Raw genomic sequence first — 16,069 nt, 5'->3', positions numbered from 1 at the left:
ATTTCTTATTTTTATAACTTGTTTAATTGAAACTTCTAATTGTTTTACTGTTCTTACTATAATGTTTCCCCTTTAGTTATTGTCTTTTTTTTTTCAAGAGTTTTATCATACAATGTATTCTTTTTACTTAGAGACTGACCTCCTGGACCCATGCATCCTCATCCAGTCTGGGCTGGTTCTTTCTAGAATTGACTGAGTATCAGTTATTAACTTGGGACTTTTCTTCATCCTTCTTCAGCATAGGTGCCTGCCTCTTTCCTGGATCCCATGTCATCCTATTTTTTAAATATACAATATACTCCTTTGTTTTGAAAACACACTTTCATCACTTCCTGAGATTGGCTGCTTTAGAAGTAGATTTTCTAAATCTTTGTATAATAGAAAATGTATTCTCATTTCCCATTTGATTATCTGGCTGCACATAGAGTGCAATGTGCATTAATTCTGAAATGCATTTGACCATAAAAACCTTTCCCATGGGCATCCCATTATCTTATAGGTCTCTATGGAAATATTCTTGGGGGAAAGTTTTCCCTTTAAGGGAAGCTGGATTCGGTTAAGATTTTGCTCGCAAATGTCATACAAGATGAGGAGACTGTTAAGGTACCTGATGGGTTGCTTGGTAAATGTATATTTTTTTAACTTGTGTTTATGTATCTACTTTACCACTATGAAATTCCTTCACTTGAATAATCCTGTTCATAGTAAAAATTAATATTGCTATAGCCCTGTAGTGGAATTTTATATTATGTGTACCCTAAACCCAAGTCCTACTCCCTTGTGCTTACTTATCCTGCAAATTGATGACAGTGGAAGCTAGTCATTGTGTTATATGATTTGAATACTCTATATGATAGGATAGATACTGTTAGCCTCATTTATAAATTAGAAAACTGGAGCTCGGAGAGGTCAGTTGACTTGCTCAAAGTCACACAGCTGGTAAATGGTAGAGCTAGAATTTAAACCCAGGCAATCCGACTCTGAGAACCTGTGCCATTATGTTATATAGCAATAATAGCTAGCCTACATAAAGTTTCATGAATTAAGTCATTATCATCATCAAAGAGTTCTGTGTGGGGGAGTCTGGGTGGCTCAGTCAGTTAAGCATCCTACTCTTGGTTTCAGCTGCCTTCGGCTCAGGTCATGGTCTCAGGGTGGTAAGATCAAGCCCCATGTCGGGCCCCGCACTCAGCACCAAGTCTCCTTGAGATTCTTTCCCCTTCCTTCTCCCTCCCCCTGTGCTCCTCCCCCAGCTCACATGTGCACTTTCTCTCTCTCTCTAAAATAAAAAAAATAAAATAAATCTTTTTTTAAAAAGATTTCTGTGTGACTATTAAGACTCCACCATTGGGGGTGCCTGGGTGGCTCAGTCAGTTAAACGTCTGCCTTCGGCTCAGGTCATGGTCTCAGGGTCCTGGGATTGAGCTCCACATCAGGCTCCCTGCTTGCGGGGAGTCTGCTTCTCCCTCTCCCTCTGCCCCTCCCCCCCAGCTCATGCTTGCGCTCTCTCTCTCCCTCTCTCTCTCAAATAAATAAAATCTATTTTTAAAAAAGACTCTCTACTAATGTGTATGTTAATTACATTTCTCCATTTTTATCCCAATATCTATCCATTTTTTTTAAAGATTTTATTTATTTACTTAACAGAGAGAGAGAGAGAGCACAAGTAGGCAGAGTGGCAGGCAGATGGAGAGGGAGAAACAGGCTCTCCGCTGAGCAGGGAGCTGGACGTGGGGCTCAATCCCAAGACCCCAGGATCATGACCTGAGCCGAAGGCGGCCGCTTAATGGACTGAGCCACCCAGGCGCCCCAATATCTATCCATTTTTAATCAAAGGCCTTTCTTGTGATTACAGACAGATATACCACAATAGCAGCAATGTAAAAACCACTTTCACTACCATTGTTGGACTGTTTATGTGCCAGGGATTTAACCTGATGACCTGTAATAAAATGATACTGACTAGTATTTTTTCATTATCTGGGAATAGAAGAGAACTACTAATACAGAACTTGCTTGGGACCTGGGTTGTAAGTAACCAGAGTCTTATTCTTCCTCATCTCCAGGTCTGTGGGTTCTAGGGTGCCACAATTCAGACTTTCGGAACAAAGGTATGACAGCCTTACTGAAGGTTTCTAGTTGTAACAGGAACATTGGTGATTATTATGAGGACACATATGAAGATATTCCAGTTTCCCTGCTGAATGAAAACAATGTCATTGCACCCAGAAGCTTCTCCCAGAATTCAAGGCACCCTAGCACCAAGCAAAAACAATTCAAAGCCACCACAACTCCAGAAAATGACATAGAGAAGATTGACCCTCAGTATGCAGAAAGAACACCGCTGCTTAAAGCACAAAGTGTCTCCTCTAGTGATTTGTTGATGCTGCTGGGACAGAATCCTACTCCGCATGGATTATTCTTATCTGGTCTCCAGGAAGCCACACATGAAGCTGATGGTCATTTACTTGGAGCAATAGAAGGAAACAAGGGCCCATCTGAAGTGGCAAGTCTCAGACCAGAGCTCCACCACAGTGGGGACAGAGTATTTACTCCTAAGCCAGAAGTGCAATTAAGATTAAATGAGAATTTGGGGACAACTATAACAGTAGAGTTGAATAAACTTGATTTAAAGATTTCTAGTTCATCAAACAGTCTAATGACTTCACCAACAATTCCATCAGACAAGTTGGCAGCAGGTCCTGAAAAGACAGATTCCTTAGAACCCCCAAATATGTCAGTTCACTTTAATAGTCATTTAGGTACCATTGTATTTGGTGAAAATTCATCTCACCTTATTCAGTCTGGTGTACCTTTGGGCTTGAGTGAAGGAGATAATGATTCCAAGTTGTTAGAAGCAGCTTTAATGAATAGTCAAGAAAGTTCACTGGGAGAAAATGTATTATCAATGGAGAGTAATAGATTATTTAAAGAAGAAAGAGTTCATGGACCTGCTTCATTAATCAAAGATAATGCTTTATTCAAAGTTAATATCTCTTTGGTAAAGATAAACAAGACATCAGTTAACTCAACAATTAATAGAAAGACTCATGTTGATGTCCCAACATTATTTATTGAGAACAGTACATCAGTCTGGCAAGATACTATATTAGAAAGTAATACTGAGTTACAAGAAGTGATTTCTTTGATTCATAATGAAACATTTATGGACAGAAATATTACAGCTTTGGGGCTAAATCATGTGTCAAATAAAACCACTTCATCAAAAAATGTGGAAATGGCCCACCAAAGAAAAGAAGACCCTGTGCCACTAGGTACAGAAAATCCAGATCTGTCATTCTTCAAGATACCGTTCTTGCCAGATTCAGCAAATCGGATAAAAAGGACCCATGGCAAGAACTCCCTGAGCTCTGAGCAAAGGCCCAGTCCAAAGCAATTAACATCTTTAGGATCAGAAAAATCTGTGAAAGATCAGAATTTTTTGTCAGAGGAGAAGGTGGTAATAGGAGAGGATGAATTTACAAAGGACATAGGACTCAAAGAGATGATTTTTCCAAAGAGCAAGAGTATATTTTTTACTAATTTGGCTAATGTCCAAGAAAATGATACATACAATCAAGAAAAAAAATCTCAGGAAGAGATAGAAAGAAAGGAAAAATTAACCCAAGAGAATATGGTTTTGCCTCAGGTATATACAGTGATTGGCACTAAGAATTTCCTGAAGAACCTTTTCTTACTAAGCACTAAGCAAAATGTAGAAGGTTTAGATGAGCAGCCATATACTCCAATACTTCAAGACACCAGGTCATTAAATGATTCAGCACATAGAGAAGGAATTCACACAGCCAACTTCTCAAAAATAAGGGAAGAAGCAAACTTGGAAGGCCTGGGAAATCAAACAAAGCAAATGGTAGAGAGATTTCCAAGCACTACAAGGATGTCTCCTAATCCAAGTCAGCACCTTATCACTCAACGTGATAAGCGGGCTTTGAAAGAACCCAGACTCTCACTAGAAGAAATAAAATTTGAAAGGTGGGTAATTTTGAATGACACCTCAACCCAGTGGTCCAAAAACATGAACTATTTGACCCAGGGCACCCTCACAAAGATAGAGTACAATGAGAAAGAAAAAAGAGCCATTACTCAGTCCCTCCTATCAGATTGTTCTATGAGGATTCATGGCCTTATTCAAATGAATGATTCTGCATTACCTAGTGCAAAAGTATCAGCATTTCCATCAATTAGACATACAGATCTGACCAAGATCCCATCCCAAGACGACAACTCTCATCTTCCAGCATCAGCCTGTAATTATACCTTTAGGGAGAGGAGTTCTAGGGTCCAAGAAAGGAGTCATTTCTTACAAGAAGCCAAAAGAAATAACCTTTCTTTAGCCTTCCTAACCTTAGAAATGATTGGAGGTCAAGGAAAGTTCAGCTCCATGGGGAAAAGTGCCACAAACCAACCCCCGTACAAGAAACTTGAAAACACTGTTCTCTTGAAACCAGGCTTGTCTAAAACATCTGGTAAAGGTCAAGTACTGCCTAAAGTTCGTGTTCATCAGGACTCTTTACCTACAAAAACTAGCAATGATTCTCCTGGCCACCTGGATCTCATGGAAAAGATCTTTCTTCAGAAAACACAGGGACCTGTTAAATTGAATAAAACAAATAGACGTGGAAAAGTGCCCTTTCTGAAATGGGCAACAGAAAGCTCTTGGAGGGAGAAGATTCCCTCCAAGCTGCTGGGTCCCCTTGCTTGGGATAACCACTCTGCTACCCAGATACCAAGAGAAGAGTGGAAATCCCAAAAGAAGTCACAGAAAAACACAGCTTTTAAGAGAAAGGACACCATTTTGCCCCTGGGCCCTTGTGAAAATAATCATTCAATAGCAGCAATAAATGAAGGACAAGATAAGCCCCAAAGAGAAGCCACCTGGGCAAAGCAAGGAGGAACTGGAAGGTTGTGCTCTCAAAACCCACCAGTCTCAAGACGCCATGAAAGGGAAATAACCCTTAGTACTCTTCAGCCAGAGGAAGACAAATTTGAGTATGATGACACCTTCTCAATTGAAATGAAGAGAGACGATTTTGACATCTATGGTGAAGATGAAAATCAGGGCCTCCGCAGCTTTCAAAAGAGAACACGACACTATTTCATTGCTGCAGTGGAGCGTCTCTGGGATTATGGGTGAGTAAGAAACAGGTATGGGTGCATTGATTATTCCTCTGTCCTGCTAGTGCAACATTTGACTTTACCAGGTGCTGAAATAATAGAAAAGGCACAGCTTATCTGCAGGAATGAGACTCCAAAGATTGCTTATAAAGGAAGAATGAGCTGCAAGAGTAGTCTTAGTCTTGTGAAAAGGTTCTGAGAGAGGCAGGAGGAAGAAGTGAAGTGTGTGGTAAAGAGGTTGAGGATGCAGAGAAAGTTGTTTTCCATGGTACTGGGGATCCAGGGAGCAAAGTGGGAGGATGTGGTTGTTAGGGGAGCAGAGGGAGGTTGGGCAAGGAAGAGAAAGTGCAGAGAAATTTGGAAGACAAGGAGACAGACGCTTGGGTGGCTCAGTCAGTTAAGCATCTGCCTTCAGCTCAGGTCATGATCCCAGGGTCCTGGGATCGAACCCCACATTAGGCTCCTTCCTCAGCAGGGGAGTCTGCTTCTCCCTCTCCCTCTGCCTGCTGCTCCCCCTGCTTGTGTTGTCTCTCTGTCTGACAAATAAATAAATAAAATCTTTTAAAAAAATAAAATAAACTTAAGGAGAGTCAGTCAACAAATAATTTTTATTGAGCACCTACTTTATGCCAGACACATTTGTAGACACTGGGGTACAGTAAAGAAGAAGCTTACACTCATTTGGGGAGAGCAAGAGATAATTAGTAAAAAAATAAATAGGGAAATCTTTATGGTGCTATTCAAAAGACAGAATCAAATAATATGATAGAGAGTGACTGGAGGTGTTACTTTAGCTGTGGGGGTCAGAGAAATCCTGTTTATGGAATTGAGACCTAAATGATGATAAGAGGACAGCTGATGGAGCTCTGAGAGATGTTTCCAGGCAGAGGGAATAGAAAATACAAAGGCCCTGTGAATGGAACAAATCTGAGGAACAAAAAAGGACCAGTATGACTGGAGTACAGCAAAAACTGGGGGGAGGGGTTTATGGGAGACAAGGTAGTAAAGATGAGTAGTGGTCACATAATAGAGGTCCTAGAGGAAGGTTAGGTGCCATCTTCATTACTCATTGTCGCTGTCTGACCTTGCTCTCTACCTCAAATGGTCCCTTATTGCTGCATAGCAACTATAGAATATTTCCCTAGTCTACTGACTTTCCCACTGTCCTGGACCCCTATCTTACATTTTCTACTTTTTCCTTAAATCTCCAACCCCTTTTACCCATTCTCCAACAGCCCTTCTGATTCATAGCTAATGCTTGTGCAGTGAACCTCCAGACTTCCAACACATTTATTGACATCTGTAACCATACACTGTCTTCATGCTTATGACAATAAATAGACTATACACCTAAGGCCAACCTCTCCAGTTTCCTAGTCAACCGTCTCCAACTTTCCATTACAGTGCATTTTCATCTTATCCAATACTCAGTTCATAATCAAATTCTGGTTGTTTTTTGAAATTAAAGCCAATTGGATTCTTTGATGGATTAGATGTGGTTGTGAGAGAAAAAGATGAGTTAGGAATAACTTCAGCGTTTAGAGTAACTAAAAAGAAGGAATGATCATTGACTGCCAAGGAAAACGCTGGACAAACAGCAGGTTTTGGGAAGGGGCAGAAATTAAGAGACTAATTTTGTACATGGTAAGGTAGGGAGTTTATATGTAAATCTCAAGTTCAAAGAAGATATCTGAGATGGAGATATACAACTGGATTTTATCTGCATAAGAATAGACCATCATGAGAATGAATGTAAACAGAAAAGAGGAGCGTTCAAAGAACTAATACCCAGAGCAGTCTAAACATTTAAAGGTCAGGGAAATGAAGAACCAGCGAAGTTGATTTTGTTTTTTGTGGTTTTTTTTAAAGATTTATTTATTTATTTATTTGAGAGAGAGAATGAGATAGAGAGAGAGAGCACATGAGAGGGGGGAGGGTCAGAGGGAGAAGCAGACTCCCTGCTGAGCAGGGAGCCCGATGCGGGACTCGATCCCGGGACTCCAGGATCATGACCTGAGCCGAAGGCAGTCGCTTAACCAACTGAGCCACCCAGGCGCCCAGAACCAGCGAAGTTGAAAGAGAAAGATTGGCATGAGGTTAGTAGAAAAATGAAGGAAAATTGGTGTCAGAGAGACCAGGTGAGAACACACATCAAGGATGGACTAATCAACTATCAAATACTCCTGAGAGTTCAACTAAGATGAGTACTGAGAATTAGTAACGTAAAGACCAACAGTGACCTTGAAAATGTAGTTTTTATGGAATAATAGAGATAAAAGACTTTTTGGACTGGTTTAAAGAAAGAATAAGTGGAAAAGAATCCAGCTACTTCTCTCCATCTCAGTGGCTACCATTCTGGTCTAAATCATCCTCAACTCTCACCCAAATTATTTTAATAGCCTCTTAACTAGACTTGCAGCTTCCAGTGTGGCCCTTTTCCAAACACAGCAGCAATTTTCAATTTGTATTACAATACAATTTGTATTACAATTTGTATTACAATTTTCAAATTGTAATTCTGATTATTGTTATCTGCTCCAAACCTCCCAGTGTATTTCCTTCTCACCCTTAGTAAATTCCAAAGCCCTCATCATGGCCTTCAGGTTTCTGAGATTTGACCCTCTGAAACCTCTCTGATCTCTTCTACCATTGTTTCCTGCTCACTCTGTTCCAGCCACACTGGCCTCATTGTTCTTCCTCAAATGCAACAAATGTATACCTTTCTATAGGCCTTTGCACTTTGTGTCTCGTCCTCTGATATCCTGCTATTTATTCTTTCACTTCCTCCAGGTTGCTACTTAAGTTTCATTTTATCAGGCTTTCCCTGTACACTGTATATACGTATAGCTCCTGCCACACTTTTTCAGTGAACTTACTAGCACCTGAAATAGTATACACTTACTTGTCTATTGTCTGTGTTCCCCAACTAGAAAGTAAGTTCATTGAGAACACAAATTTTGAAGATGTTGTTCAATGGTATATCCCCAGAACCTTAAACAGTGCCTGGCATGTGATAGATACTCAAATATCTGTTGAATGAATTAGTAAATGATGGATGTAGGGAGGCAAGAGCAGGTCTTTTTATGTATGTCTGAACTCCAGGGAGTACCAAGTAAACGGTAACACAAGTTCCATGGGCAAGAATAGAGAGGCAGGGAGACCAGTTAAGAGGCAATTATAATCATCCAGGTAAGAGAAGACAGATTATTTAGACCAAAACAGTGGTGGTAAAAATCAAAGGAAACAGAAAGATGCTGAGCATAATTTGGGGATAAGCAGACAGGATTTGCTGTTAGATTCAGTACGGGGGGAATAGGGAGAAAGGACTCAAAGAAGATTTTTAGTTTTTTTCCTAAGCAACTAGGTGGATGATGGTGACATTTAATGAGATGTGGAAGGCTTGAGGTAGAACAGATTTATTTGAGGAAACACTCAAGGGTCTGTTTTGAACATACTTAGTTTGAGATGCCCACTAGACCTCCAATTGAGATGTTGAGTAGGCAGTTGGATATATGAGTCTGGAGTCCAAGGAAGAGGTCCATGCTAAAGATGAATAAATTTGGGATTTATAAGCATATTGACAGCATTCAGATAAGACCTGTTGGTATTATCAAGAGAGTAAAAGTAGATGTAAACAATGCCCACTTTAAGCTGGGTCCCCAAAGGTCTATATCCTCAAGGTAACAGTAAACCAGTTAACTCACTTCATTGACGCGCAAATTTCTATTCTTAATCATAATTTATGCAAGTCTTGGGTTGGCAGTGCCTGGGGACATCTGGCAGAAGAAAACATAAAACCTCTCAACATCCTAGGCCTCAACTTATTTTCACGAATATTTCAGATACATTGTCCAGAACACAAAGATAAAGGGTACAAAACAAAATGAAAAAAATAAATAAGAAGCCACAGAAACAATAGAGAGCCAAAACAAACTCAGAGACTTAAGATCTAGGAATCATATACAGTTATTAAAACACTTATGCTTCATGTAGAAAGAATTGGTGAACTAGTAGGTAAGTAAAATGAAATGGTATGGAATGCAGCATGCAGAGATTTTTTTAATGGAAAATACAAAAGAGATAATAAAAGACTATGGCCAACTGTATTTTCCAAAAATGGATGTGCCAATATGTTCTGTCCTATATGCTCTTGTACAATATGACCTTGCCATTCTCCCATTCAAGAGGTAAGATGTAGTCCCCCTCCTCTTGATCTGGCCTGGCATTAGGACTCATTTGTGACCAATATAACAGAAATATGTGACATATAGATGTGGTGGAAGTGATGCTGGTTCAGAAAATACTGTGTAGCTTATATCTAGTTCTCCTGAGAAGCCCTCTCTGGAAGAAGCCCAGGCGCTATGTAAGAAATCTGATTACCCTGGTGCTGTCATGCTGGTGATGTCACATGTAGGCCTTCTGGTCAAGAGTCCCAGAGAATCTAGCTTTCCATTCTCTACCAAGGCATCAGGCACGTGAGTGAAGCCATTTTGGACCCTCCAGATAAGCCCAGATGCCAGCTGAATACCACTGAGTCACTACATTTGACACCAAGAGGAGCAAAACTATCACCTAGCCAAGGACTGCTAGAATTCGGACTTAACAGAATTGACAAGTATAATACAAAGGTTGCTGTTTTAAGCCACTAAAGTTTTGAAGTAGTTTGTGATACAGCAACAGATAACCAGAGGAGACTTAAAGGATAGAGTGTGAAGGATTTACTTATTTTTTTTATTTACTTATTTTTAATTGAAATCTCAGAAGGAAAGGAAAGAGTGATTAAAGGAGAAGCTATATTTGAAGAGGTAAGAACTGAATATTTTCCAAAATTAAAAAAAGTCATCAATGCACAGATTCAGGAAGCTCAACAAATCCCAAACAGGATGAATTAAAAAAATCAACACCTAGGCATTTTTCATCAGAGTGAAACTTCAGAAAACCCAAAAGTCTTAAAAGCAGCCAAAGAAAAAATACAGCATACATTCAAACAAGATACAGAAAGGTGACTTTTCAATAGTGCTAATTAAACATAGAAAACAGGGGAATGATATCTAGAAGGCACTGAAATACAATAACTACCCATCAAAAATATGATTCAAAAATCAAGGCAAAATAGAACATTTTCCAACAAATAGAGAAATCTCACCCTAGCAAAAACCCACTAAAAATATTCTAATGATGTACTTGAGACAATAGGAAAGTGATACTGAATGAAAGAGGTGAAAGGCAAGAAGGACTAAAAAAGTAAAGAAAGGGTAAATATATGGGTAAATATAAATATTGTTTGTATAAACTGTGGTAAAATGTTTTATGAGCTCTAAGATATAATTGCTTTTTTCGCAATGGGTTTGCCACCTAAACACAGGTGTCATGAAAACCACCCCTATTTTAGAAAGGAAAATCACCCCTAAATTGGAAAGGAAAAACTCATATCAACACTGTCATCCTTGGACACGTGAATTTGGTCAAATCCACCACTCCTGGCCATCTGACCTACAAATGTGGTGGGATCGACCAGAAGAACCATTGAAAATTTGAGAAGAAGCCTGCTGAGATGGAAAAGAGCTCCTTCAAGTATGCCTGGGTCTCAGACAAACAGAAGGCCAAAAGTGAGTGTGGCCATTTTTGGTATCTCCCCTTGGAAGCTGGAGACTAGCAAGTATTATGTGACTATCCTGATGTCCCAAAACACAGAGACTTCATCAATAACACGGGTACAGGCACATCTCAGGCTGACAGTGCTTCCTAATTGTTGCTGCTCATGTTGATGAACTTGAAGCAGATATCTCCAAGAATGGGCAGACCCATAAGCATGGCCTTCTGGCTTACATACTGGGTGTGAAACAACCAGTTGTTGTTTACAAAACGGATTCCACTGAGCCACCCTACAGCCAGAAGAGATATAAGGAAAATGTTAAGGAAGTCAGCACCTATATTAAGAAATTTGGCTACAACCCCAACACAGTAGCATTTGTGCCAATTTCTGGCTAGAGTGATGACAAAATGCTGGAGCCAAGTGCCAACATGCCTTGATTCAAGAAATGAAACATCACCTACAAAGATAGGGCGCCTGGGTGGCTCAGTCGTTAAGCGTCTGCCTTCGGCTCAGGTCATGATCCCAGGGTCCTGGGATCGAGCCCCACATCGGGCTCCCTGCTCCACGGGAAGCCTGCTTCTCCCTCTCCTACTCCCTCTGCTTGTGTTCCCTCTCTCACTGTCTCTCTCTGTCAAATAAATAAAAATAAAATCTTTAAAAAAATAGCTATGTAAGACTGATGAATCACAGACCTGTACCCTTGAAACAAATAATACATTGTATGTTAATAATAAAAATTAATTAAATTAAATTTTAAAAAAGATAGCTATGCCAGTGGAACCATGCTGCTTGAAACTCTGGATTGCCTCCTGTCAGCAGATCATCTCACTGACAGGCCCCTTTGTCTGCCCCTTTAGTATGTCTACAAAATTGGTGGTATTAGTACTCTCCTTGTGAGCTGAGTGGAGGTGTGTTCTCAAACCTGGCATGGTAGTCACCTTTGCTCCAGTCAGTGTTACAACTGAAGTCAAGTCTGTCAAAATGCACCATGAAGCTTTGAGTTAAGCTTTTCCTGAAACAGTGTGGGCTTTGATATCAAGAACGTTATCTGTCAGGGTTGCCCGGCTGGCTCAGTCAGTGGAGCAGGCGACTCTTGATCTTGGGGTTGTGGGTTCAAGCCCCACGTTGAGTAGAGAGATTACTTAAAAATAAAATCTTAAAAAAAAAATGTATCTATCAAAGGTGTTTGTTGTAGTAATATGGCTGGTGACAGCAAAAATGACCCACCAATGGAAGTAGCTGGCTTCTCAGCTCAGGTGATTACCCTGATCCACCTGGGCCAAATCAGTGCTGGCTATGCACGTGTTCTGGATTGTCATACACCTCACATTGCTTGCAAGTTTGCTGAGCTGAGGAAGATTGATTACTGTTCTGGGAAGAAGCTGGGAGATAGCCCCAAATTCTTGAAATTTGTTGATACAGTTCCTGTCAAGTCCATATTTATTGGGTGCTTCTTTGGATATCCTCCTCTGGGCCATTTTGCTCTTCATAACATGAGACAGACCATTGCTGTGGGTGTCTCAAAGACTTCTGTGGCTAACAAGGTCACAAAGTCTGATCAAAAAGTTAAACGAATGTAATCCCTAATATCTGCCACCTCAGTCTTAATCAGTGGTGGAAGAACTATCTCGATTGGCCATGTAAGTTTAGTAGTAAAGGACTGGTTAATGATAACAATGCATCATAAATCCTTTGGAAGAAGAGAGCGTTTTATGGGCCATTTGTTATTTTGTGTGTCACAATTTTAAGCTATTTATTTTAAAAATCAGTACTTTTTAATGGAAACAACTTGACTGAAGATTATCCCAGAGCTTGTGAACTTGAAAAACATTTAGGTTAGTTTCTGTCTTTTCAAAAATTTTAGATTGCCCAATCCTTATAAGTGCTTGCCTTCAAACCAACTAAATAAAGCATTTTTACAAATTAATTTTAGCAATACTATCCAGATGTAGAAAAACTTGTCACATTTACGTTTATATAGATATATGGACACACAGAAACACAAAGATCTTACAACTTTTCTTTTTACTAATATTAATGGAGAAGACATTTAGACTTAATTTCCAAATACCTCCCTCTGTCCCTTTTTCTTCCTTCTGATGAGATACTTCTCCCTAAAGTTTTCATGTCAAAAGGTGGCTCTCAGGTCCTAAAGAAGATGGAAATAGAAAATTTACATCACAGAGGTGCCTGGGTGGCTCAGTTGGTGAAGTGTCTGCCTTGGCTCAGGTCATGATCGCAGGGTCCTGGGATTGAGCCCCACATCTGGCTCCTTGCTCAGCGGGGAGCCTGCATCTCCATCTCCCTATGCTGCTCCCCCTGCTTGTGCTCTCTCTCTCTCTCTCTGACAAATAAATAGATAAAATCTTTTAAAAAAATAAAATTTACAACCCAAAGGCACAGATTAAGTGCAGGATAATTCTGTTTCCAGTGTCCTGATCTTTTCAAGCATTTGAGAGGAATCAGCAGAGGTTTGGAGGATTGGCAAAAAGGGCAAGTAATCTTTGAACTTCTAGAACCATACCTTTGACCCTGCAGAGATTTGCAAAGCAAAAACAGTTGTCTCCAATTCCCCCAAAGAACTGGTTTCTAGGCTTGGCTTTGCCACCTTGCTAAGTATCTGCAATTTCTGGTACTATAGTTCTTATACTTAAAACAAGCTGGCTTGCTCAACTCTCTGGATACAAAGGATCCCATTTGTTTAGCTAGGCCTTTGAGTTTCTCAGAGCCAAACTAATACCTAAGCTCTTTGGCTTCTGAGATACTTTCTTTGTGACAGCCTTTACCTCATATGCAACAGTAACTGTGGAAACAGAACGTGGACACCAGCAGTACCCAGCAAACTAGGGACTGGGGACAGGATTAAACCTAAAAGAATGGAGACTGCAGACTGATTCCAAACAAATAGAGAATTGCAGCTGCCACCAGCAGTTCCCAATGTGGAATCTGGGGAATAATTCCAAACAAATGGGGAATTGCAGACTAAACCATCAGGAATTCCCAACATGGAATCCAGGGACAAAACCGAAGACTGTAGTTTAAATGTTACTGCAGACTGGCCATTAGAAGGCCTTTGTGCACCTCTGGCAATTCCCAGCATGGACTAAACCAGGAGACTCCATTAATAGAGACAGCAGATTAGAACTGAGGAAAGGACTAAACCAGCAAAAGACTGCAAACTGGAAATGGAGAAGGGATTCCAACTTGAAATTGTGGACTGGACCAAGGGCTGAAGACTGGCTCTTCCTTAGAGCCTCCTGTCAGTCTAGACTGACCCATTAACCCTGGATTGGAAAGCCAGTTAGATCGGGAGCTTGGAAAACAAAAAGCGGAAATCAACTGAGGAACTGACCAATGACCCTTGGAAACAGCAAGAAAGACAGTGAACTTAAAAGGGTTCATGGGGTGCCACACCTGTGCTTCTTGTTGCTTCTGAATGCCATCAGAGGTTCACTTTGGATCCCATTGCTGCCACCAAATCTGTTAAAAAACAAAATTAAACCAAATAAATCAGTTTATTAAGTGATTATGAATCAGGCAACATCCTATCTAGCAAGTAGAGAGATGCTCCGAGTGGTACAAAATGGAAGTGGTACAAAAAGGGTTTTTCTAGGCAGGAGGGTGGGGCAAGAAGGTTATTAGGACAAGAAAAGGGTCATTTCAGCCCAGGACCTCTTCTATTTGGGGAGAAGGGAACAGTAGGATTTTTATCATGCAGATGACCTCACTAGTGCTGATCTGGAAATCTCAGACTGACTTTTATAAGGTCACATTCCTGGGATTGGTTGAGACTGTGAGCCTTGATTTGCTGTTGGGGGTGGGGGACAAATGACTCCAACTTGAGGTTTTGAAACAAAACAAAATACAACTAGATGCTGTTTCCAAGGTACACATCTAAAACATGAGTATAAAAGGCTGAAAGTAAAAGGATGGAAAATGGCATGCCTTGCAAATATTAACCAAAAGAAAGGTAGTGGGTCTTCTGCTTCTGGGTAGAGAATAGGTCATGGCAGGCTAACAGTCCTGCTGCAACAACTATAAAAACTAGATAAACTTTAAAAATCTGTATTTTAAAAATCTTTGGAGAGCTGTGGAGCAATAAGAATTAGATGCACTAAAATTTAAGTGGGAGAGGACCACCTAGTTGCAGTGATGATCATTAGTTGTTTTCCTTCTTGGTGGGCTTTGCTGAAATGCCTTAAGTGTTGAGGGACCAAAGACTTTCTAAGCTCTCAATCAAAGTCTAAGAGGGCCATGCCTGGAAACAGGGATAATTAATATTTTAAAGAAAATAGAGGAAAAATAGACAATACTTGATGTGGGACCACGAGCGAATGGTCAAGAAATAATTCTTGAGATGTTTTCAGTGTAAAAACATGCATTTTCTATAACATGAAGCTGGTGGTTATATGCTTAGGCTTAAGGGGGTGGGGATGTGCAGGGAGTATTAGATCATAAATGTCTTCTTCAAATTTCTACTTGTAAAACTGTCACAAGATTTCTCTTGTGCTTATCATTCAGCTCAATATTAACTATTGGAGAGATGTACAGGCAGTCATGAGACCGTTTAAGAATGTAGCAAGCAGCACATATTTGATCTTTATTGGAACTATGCAGGCTATAGGTCAGCCTTCTGGGCCAAAGGTGAACATTTTTCTGCTTCTATCCCTCATCATACTGATAAGAAGATGGAGAATTACAGTTGGAAATTGGAATCTATTTTTTAAAACTCAAATTCATTCTAAAATATTGGAAAATACAACACCTAAAATTAAAAACTCATTGGATGAATATAATTTCAGGCTAAACACTGCAAAAGACAGGATTAGGGTCAAGCAAATATATCCAAACTGAAGCATAGGAAGGAAAAAAATGAAAAGAACAGAGTAGAGTATAAGAGACAGGTGAGAGAAACACTCCAATTTTCCAAAACTGATGAACCATGTCAAGTCACAGATTCAATGAGCTAAGTATACCCAAAGCATATTAAATACAAAGAAAATTGCATGTAGGCAAATAATCAAACAAGAAAACTAAGGATAAAGAGAAAATATTAAAAACCAGAGGGAAAAATATACATTGCCTCCATAGGAACAAGATTGATAGCCAACTTTTCAATCAAACTACTAAAACAACACTGTCCAATAGAACTTTCTGTGATGATGGATATGTTGTAGATCTTCACTAATATGGTAACTACTAGTCATATGTGGCCATGGAGTACTTGAAATGTAGCTAGTGTGATTGAAGAATTGAATTTTAATTGTATTAAATTTAATTAGTTTAAATAGTCACACATAGCTGGTGGCTACCCATTTGACAGCACAATACTAGAAG

General features: G+C 39.9%; 1 protein-coding gene across 8 annotated transcripts in view; it reads left to right on the top strand.

Moving 5' to 3' along the window:
• Positions 1-16,069, top strand: part of F8 (coagulation factor VIII) — a 146,750-nt gene that overhangs the window by 81,288 nt on the left and 49,393 nt on the right. For all 8 annotated transcript variants that reach the window (XM_073889659.1, XM_025862821.2, XM_073889660.1 and 5 more), the window contains one exon: positions 2,067-5,151. In XM_073889659.1, the coding sequence (XP_073745760.1) occupies positions 2,067-5,151 (3,085 nt within the window). The remainder of the gene's footprint in view (positions 1-2,066; positions 5,152-16,069) is intronic.

Source organism: Callorhinus ursinus, unplaced genomic scaffold (genome assembly GCF_003265705.2).
Source record: "Callorhinus ursinus isolate GAN/ISIS: 27379988/994484 unplaced genomic scaffold, GSC_fseal_2.0 scaffold112, whole genome shotgun sequence".
Taxonomy (NCBI): domain Eukaryota; kingdom Metazoa; phylum Chordata; class Mammalia; order Carnivora; family Otariidae; genus Callorhinus; species Callorhinus ursinus.
This window is presented reverse-complemented; position numbering and strand designations above follow the sequence as displayed.